The following is an 8,200-nucleotide window of genomic DNA, read 5'->3' as shown; positions in this document are numbered from 1 at the left end:
AAGTAAACCAGATGGTGGTGCTGTAATATAGTTTAATAATTGTAGTATACCAGTTAGTTGGTGGTGCTGCAGTATAGTTTAATAATACAAGTAAACCAGTTAGTTGGTGGTGCTGTAGTATAGTTGAATAATACAAGTAAACCAGTTAGTTGGTGGTGCTGTAGTATAGTTTAATAATACGAGTATACTAGTTAGTTGGTGGTGCTGTAGTATAGTTTAATAATACAAGTAAACCAGTTGGTGGTGCTGTAGTATAGTTTAATAAGACAAGTATACTAGTTAGTTGGTGGAGCTGTAGTATAGTTTAATAATAGAAGTAAACCAGATGGTGGTGCTGTAGTATAGTTTAATAATACAAGTATACTAGTTAGTTGGTGGTGCTGTAGTATAGTTTAATAATACAAGTATACTAGTTAGTTGGTGGTGCTGTAGTATAGTTTAATAATACAAGTATACTAGTTAGTTTGTGGTGCTGTAGTATAGTTTAATAATACAAGTAAACCAGTTAGTTGGTGGTGCTGTAGTATAGTTTAATAATACAAGTAAACCAGTTAGTTGGTGGTGCTGTAGTATAGTTTAATAATACAAGTAAACTAGTTAGTTGGTGGTGCTGTAGTATAGTTTAATAATACAAGTATACTAGTTAGTTGGTGGTGCTGTATTAGAGATTAACAATACAAGTAAATCAGTTAGTTGGTGGTGCTGTATTAGAGTTTAACACTACAGGTGAACTTTTAAGTTAGTGACACTGATTATTGTTCCACCTTATGTGCATGGGTAGGGGTCAAAGTGTTTCTGCCACAACCTTTTACAGCATGTTGTTAAGTAATTGATGTCAGTTTATGAACTATTGTTTTTACCTTACATTGCTGATTTAGCAATATCTCACAGTAGAAGAAAGTAAATACCAGATACAGTATACATGAATACTGAAATGAAACTAACTATGCATTTAATGAAATGATTTAAAAAAGTATCTTTATTCTTGATATGAACATCACCTTACAATCCAACATGTCAGAGTCTGAGTCAGACTGACATTGACAATTCACAGACATATTTTGTATACTTTTGTAATACGCCTAATTTTTTGTTTACAACAGACTTGAACATTTTACTTAAAGCTGCTACATTCTACTTAGAGACACGTAGTAAATTTGGAATTATAGCCAACATTTCTTCTGATGTGCAGGGTTGGTCCAATGGCCTTACTCCATGCATTGTGGGTTAGTGATACAAGCATTCAGCTTAGATGTTGCAGCTGTATTACAGTTTAATGATACAAGTATACTGGTTAGTTTTTGGTGTTGTATTACAGTTTAGTGATACAAGTTGACTATTTATTTGGTGATGGTTATTACAGTTTAATGATGCAAGCATTCAGATTAGGTGTTGCAACTGTATTACTATTTAAAGTTACAAGAATACTGGTTAGTTGTTGGTATTGTATTACAGTTTAGTGATACAAGTAAACCAGTTAGCTGGTGGTGATGTATTACAGTTTAATGATACAAGTAAACCAGTTAGATGGTGGTGATGTATTACAGTTTAATGATACAAGTAAACCTGTTAGATGGTAGTGATGTATTACAGTTTTATGATACAAGTAAACCAGTTAGATGGTGGTGATGTATTACAGTTTAATGATACAAGTAAACCAGTTAGATGGTGGTGATGTATTACAGTTTAATGATACAAGTAAACCAGTTACTTGTTGTTGTTTTATTGCTTCTTATTTATTTATAGGTTTTCAGATGGTCTGTTTGAATCGTGTAAGAATGTGGAAGGCCTTGTCCCAGGTTCACCATTACTGGAACTGATGTGTGGGATGTGGGGACCGGACTGCACTGCCCAACGATGGTTGGACTTCATGGGTACAACTCCATCTGCTGGAGGTTTTGCACCTTTCCAGATTCTGTTCAATATAACAGAAGAGTCATCTATAACAGTGAATGGCCAGACTTTTTCTCCCATGAATGAGCCAACTTTCAAGTAAAAGTCACTTTTCTATATGTTTTTTTTGAGCAAGAATTTTTCATGTTTCTATATGACACTAATATGCAATTCTGTTGTATCATCAGGAGAGTTGTTCTGGAATATTTCTGTGTATTGTTTGTGTACAATTGTGTTAGTTGTATCACTGGAAGTCACCCTGGAAAATATGTGTAAAACAGTGATATGCAATTATGTTAGTTATGTCATTAGGAGAGCCATTCTGTAATATCTCTATACCACATTTGTGTGTAGTCCTGTTAGTTGTGTCATCAGGAGAGTCACTCTGAATATCTGTACCATATTTGTGTGTAATTCTGTTGTGTCTTCAGGAGGGTCACTTAGGAATATCTCTGTACCATGTTAGTGTGTGTAATTATGTTAGATGTGTCATCATGAGAGTGACCCTAGAATGTTTATGTACAACATTAGTTTTTTTTTTGGAGGGGGGTGACTATGTGGTTTGTATATTTACATATTTTTTTTTGGGAGGGGGTGACTATGTGGTTTGTATATTTACATATTTTTTGGGGGTGGGGGGGGCTATGTGGTTTGTATATTTACATTTTTTTTCTTTCTGTGACTTTGTAGCTTGTACATTGAAATTTGTTTTGTATTACTTTGTGGCCTGTATATTTAGATTAGTTTCCTTGTGACTTTGTGGCCCATACATTTATATTAATTTTTGTAATTTTGTGACTAAGTGGCCCATATATTATATTAGTCTTTTGAAACTTTGTGCCTCGTATGTTTAGTTTATTTTTTGTGACTTTGTGGCCTGTACATTTAGATTAGTTTTAATGACTTTATGGCCTATACCTTTATACATACATACATACAAATAATTTATTTTATATCATCTAGATGTTCTGAAGCAGCTTATTTGGGTGGTTATGCTTGTTCTTGCCGCGACTGTAAAGATTCTTGTTCAACGGAAACCTTAGCATTTGAAGTTCCTGAGGAGAAGGAACCTTGGCGGATTGGTGGACAAGATGGAATGATTGTCCTTATGAGCATCATCTTTTTTCTCCTCTCTCTTTTCATTACAGTTGCTTATGTACCACACTTACACAAAACTTTCTGTGCTTTGGTGTAACATGTGCATAAATATAAACCTTTCAACGTGTGTGTGTTCAGCTAAGTAGAAATAGCATTAACCCCCTATTCTAATGACATGTAATCAGACTTGAGTGTTAAGCATTTGTTATTAAAATCTCTCCCTAAAATTAAGTAGATATGTTTACTCATAGTGTCTGTTTATAGTTTAACCCCTTAATTGGCAACAACCCTGGAAAATGTCTGTGATTGTGCAACAAGTGTTGAAAAATTGCCAAGTAGCAGGTTGATATCTGTTAATAGAAGAAAAAGTTGATTTTGTTGTACATTATTACTAAGAGCCCCCACCCCCTCATATTTACACACCTTTTCATAAAATGAATTTAAAGATGACAATGAAATGTTAATACTTAGGTATACTGTTGTGTTGCATACCACCAGCTTTTGCAGTCTTTTATTGGGGAATCTACAGATGATGATGAAGCACTTTGATTAAAATCACACTATTCTTGTATTACTTTTTAAACTGCCACGTTGTTAATTATTTATGTAAAGGATTTATTTTAGCTGCATCTTTAGCCGTTTTGGAAGACATTGGAAGAAATGATTCCTGAAAAGTTATTTTCTTTTTATTGGAAGAAGATCAGTTTATTTTTACTTGCAATAACTTGAGCTTTCATGGTGACTAAGTAGTAGTTATTTTGAATTTTTTCTTATGTTTTTTTCACATAGTTTATAGTGTGATAAATATCAAAACAATGTAGTTCAATGTACTTATGGTAGGTGACAGAAAAGTTCTAGGTCATTCCTACATGCTTTTCATAATTTGAGAGATATGTTCTTTGTACTAACAGTTGGTGAAAGAAAGTTCCATCTCAGTTAATAGAAGAAAATGTATTCTTTCTGTCATCAGGTGGTTTTGGGGAAGTACTCTCCCCCCGAAGACTTGGCCGTCTAAATCCCCGTGGTGTGACAGCAACAGGTGTAGATCTGGGCTCCCTTGAAGAAGTAGAACCTCTTCGGTCAAAGCAGACAAGTATATAACCCATTCAGTTTTTTATACAACTGGTTGTACTCGTTTGTGGATCACTGTAAACCACTACGAGTTTTCAAATTAAATACCTGAAGTATGTTAAAATAAATACTTAGAATTGAAATCATAATCTTCTGTACATAAATTTTAGTAAGTGTAATATGCACTTTTAGAGTAAGCCTAGTCTACTGTATGTTTAAGGTGCTACAGTTAGTATCTCAGTGAAAAAAATCATTATTACCATATGAATTATTTGAAATAGTATAGATTACATTAGTGTGAAACAAAGAAAAGTGAATGATAATTTCTTGAAAGGCATTACTATTTTCTTCAAAATCATTTGGTTGGTAAATATTTACGAAATGTTTGAAAATTCAATATGTAAGCTGTACAGCATCTGGTAATGTAATCTGATATTCCTTGTGTTATGTATTAGATTTGTAAATTACTTGTAACTTAAAAGTGCATATCTTGTGTTCCTAATAATTTTTATAATGTTTGTTACTGTTTGCATGAAAATGAAATTATTACCATGATTAGTAACCTCTTTTTGTGTTCTTTAACTTTCTGTTGTATAAAATCAGTATTCTTTTTCTTTTTTCTCAGTATTGATTATTATTGGTTTGTAAGTTCATCTAAGTTTTTGCACAGCAATACTGCCAACTTTTGGTAGTTTATCAAAATGTCAAGTATTAGGTCATCAAGAAATTAATGTTGTTTTATTTTTAGATTAAAAAAAAAACGAACAACTTGTATATCAAAACAAAACACTTATTAAATAAAATAGACTACATTCTTATCTTATTATTATTGTTAATGTCCTGATTAAAGAAATCACTTGGCTTTGAAACAAAATGCATGTTGATGTCCTCTTTAACACCTTCCACCTTTGAATACGTTTTCCCATTAAGATGGTGTTGCAGCAAATGAAAAAGATGGTAATCTGATGGTGCCATATCTGGAGAATATGGTGGTGGGGGAGAACTTCCCAACCTAACTCCATAATCTTGTGTTGCGTCAAACATGCCACATGTGGATGTGCATTATCGTGGAGAAGAACACCTTTCCGATTGATGAGTGAACGGCGTTTCTGATGAAGGGCTTGATTTAAATATTCCAGTTGCTGACTATAGATCTCTGCATTGACAGTTCGCTGTGGATTGAGGAGTATGAAATGAATTACTCCTTTGATGTCCCACCAAATGTAAAGCATCACTTTATGTGGATGGAATCCAGGTTTTTGGATCGGAAGTGGTTTTTGTCTAGGACTGAGCCATTGTTTTTGGCATTTAATATTTGCATAGAGAATTAATTTTTCATCACTGGTGACAGTTCTGTCCAAAAATGGCTCAAATGCATTATGTGCCAGAAGAGACGAAGCAACGTTCACACGTTGGAAACGATGATCATCAGAGAGTTCGTGAGTTACTCAAACATCTTCTTTATGGAGTTTTTCCATATTCTTTAGATATTTACATATTTTTTTATGTGAGACATGCACTTTTAGGGCCATTTCACGAGTGTGTTGCTTTGGGTTAGACTCAACAAGCATCTTCAGAGCATCAATATCAATTTCAACATGTTGGCTCCTGCCATCACAGTTTTTAGGGCTAAAGTCACCTGAACGAAATTTGCTGAACCATCATTGACACTTACGAATGTTCAAAACATTTCCATAAACTTTGATATTTTTTGCGGCTACAGAGGCGTTTTTTCCCGTCCCGTATTCAAACAGCATTACATGCCAAATGTTTCTTGTTGTGTGCCATCACTATAAGGGATTAGAGTATACTAAACTTTACACATTATATAGGCTACACTAATGTGATATTTAGGTGGTTCGTATAACTATTATACGAACGGTACGTTTTTTGTGGGGTGGTTAATGAAAGTGTTCGAAAATCCGACATTAATTTCTTTACGACTTAATATGTTTACTTTCTGTAGCTGTTTTGATCTTATCTTGTTATAACATTGGAAATTATCTTCAAAATCTGTGCTGACATCTAGTGATAGTTATGCACAACATTATAATTTATGCTATAGGCTATAGCTGCTAGAGGTTTAGTGTTTTGAAACTAAGTCTAATAAGGAATTTCGAGAATATAAGAGAAATCCTTAGCATTAGATAAATGTTTATTCAAAACTACCATTCTGGAGAAACCACAGCATCAATTGGAGAAAACTGCATTAGTTTAAAACAAACTTCTTATGATTATATTATTGACAGCTAGGACTAAATTGCATGTGTTGGCTGATACTTAATTTAAATAACAATTTTTTTTCTGGCTGTTATAACAGATATTTCTGCTTTTCTTATCTAACTGCATTCAACTGTACTATAGCTGATACTGCTATCATCAAGGGAGCCAAATTGTAGTTCATCTTCAAATCTAGTTTTCCTTTATGTCATCAACTCCATGATGGTGATGGTGAAATAATGTCAGAGATATTAAAACATCTTTTTTGTCAACTCAATTGCTGTGAATATTTTCAGTTATGAAGTTTTTGTTAAGCCTTTTGTGTGGGTTTTTACTTGAATTAGCTGCGATAGTATTTCTTGACAGTTGTATTTACTAGAAATTTTTATTTATTTGTTATCTAGGAAAAGGTCTCTCTGGTGGATCAGTTAATGTAAATAACTCAAATTTCTCATCAGCTTGTGTTTTTTTCACTTTATTTAAAAAGATGAATCAATTCTTGTAGGTAACTAAAAATTCCTTACGGACTTGTGTTTCTTTTTTCACTTCATTTGAATGTTAGTTGTTTAGGGGTCTCAGCAATGGATTAGTTCTTATAAATATCTTAAAATGCCATTCCAGCTTGTGTGTTTATTCAGTTAAAAATTAATTTCAAATTCAAAATTACTAGTAAATAGTCCAGGTTATCTCAATTGTTAAAGTTGGTAATAATTTTTGTTTTTATTAGTATTGAATTGGTTATTAGGATATTTGACATGGATAATGTCTTCCTGATAATATGGTTTAAGAAATGATTAAATGTTCCTTAGATTCATCACAGCATCAGATGGGTGATAATATCATATCATCATCATCCACTACAAGCAGTTTCAGTGAGGGTGAGATGGACAAGAAAGTAAAAGCCAATGGGACCCCAAAAACCCAGATTCTTGATGATATATCCTGCTTTGAGAAACTTGGAGCGAGTGCAGAACGAACTTTAGAATCTCTCTTTTGTTGGTGGGGAACATTTGTTGCCAGTCATCCCTTGCCCATCACATTACTTGCCCTTCTAATAAGTATACTACTTGGTCTGGGGCTCGTCTTCAAGTTTGAAGTTACCACCAATCCTGTTGATTTGTGGGTGTCTCATTCCAGTAAAGCACGGCAGGACATGGAGTACTTTAACAAACACTTTGGGTTAGTTTTTTTCTGTTAATGGTATAATCTGTCTCTGCTGTTTGTGTCTCAGTAAATTACTAATTCATTTGTATCTATTCAAAACAAAACTATCAAAAGGAATATTTTGTTCTGTTGATTTTAGTTTTGATAAGTGTTATGTAATGGCTCTTGTGTTATCTGTTCAAAAATGTAAAAAATAAATAGCTTTTGTTTAAAAATTCTCTTTATTTTTATCAAAGAAATATATATATGTATGTATGTATGTATGTATGTATATGTATTTTACCTATTATGATTGAATATCTCATTTATGCGAGTAGTAGGAATTTAATAAAATATCTTGGATTTCCAGTCCTTTCTATCGTGTGGAGCAGATTATCATAACTCCATCAAACAATGAATCTTTTGTAGCAGAAGTGAACAAGGATGGTCTTGCTAACTATACATGGGGACCCGTGTTTAGGAGGGACTTCCTTCTAGAGGTAAGTTTCTCTGCTAATTATACATGGGGATTCATGTTTAGGATGGATTTCTTTCTAGAGGTAAGTTTCTCTGGTAATTATACATGGGGATTCATGTTTAGGATGGATTTCTTTCTAGAGGTAAGTTTATCTGCTAACTATACATGGGGATTCATGTTTAGGATGGATTTCTTTCTAGAGGTAAGTTTATCTGCTAACTATACATGGGGATTCATGTTTAGGATGGATTTCTTTCTAGAGGTAAGTTTATCTGCTAACTATACATGGGGATTCAT

General features: G+C 33.3%; 1 protein-coding gene across 1 annotated transcript in view; it reads left to right on the top strand.

The window, feature by feature from the left end:
* The window catches only part of LOC106470242 (Niemann-Pick C1 protein-like), a 58,736-nt gene that overhangs the window by 17,879 nt on the left and 32,657 nt on the right, over positions 1 to 8,200 (top strand). The window contains exons 4-8 of the mRNA XM_013930785.2: positions 1,747 to 1,992; positions 2,857 to 3,074; positions 3,962 to 4,084; positions 7,092 to 7,461; positions 7,796 to 7,925. Of these exons, the coding sequence (XP_013786239.1) occupies positions 1,747 to 1,992; positions 2,857 to 3,074; positions 3,962 to 4,084; positions 7,092 to 7,461; positions 7,796 to 7,925 (1,087 nt within the window). The remainder of the gene's footprint in view (positions 1 to 1,746; positions 1,993 to 2,856; positions 3,075 to 3,961; positions 4,085 to 7,091; positions 7,462 to 7,795; positions 7,926 to 8,200) is intronic.

The sequence above is a fragment of the Limulus polyphemus genome, unplaced genomic scaffold (genome assembly GCF_000517525.1).
Source record: "Limulus polyphemus unplaced genomic scaffold, Limulus_polyphemus-2.1.2 Scaffold3898, whole genome shotgun sequence".
Taxonomy (NCBI): Eukaryota; Metazoa; Arthropoda; class Merostomata; order Xiphosura; family Limulidae; genus Limulus; species Limulus polyphemus.
The sequence above is the reverse complement of the archived record's forward strand: the minus strand, read 5'-3'. Positions and strand labels throughout refer to the sequence as shown.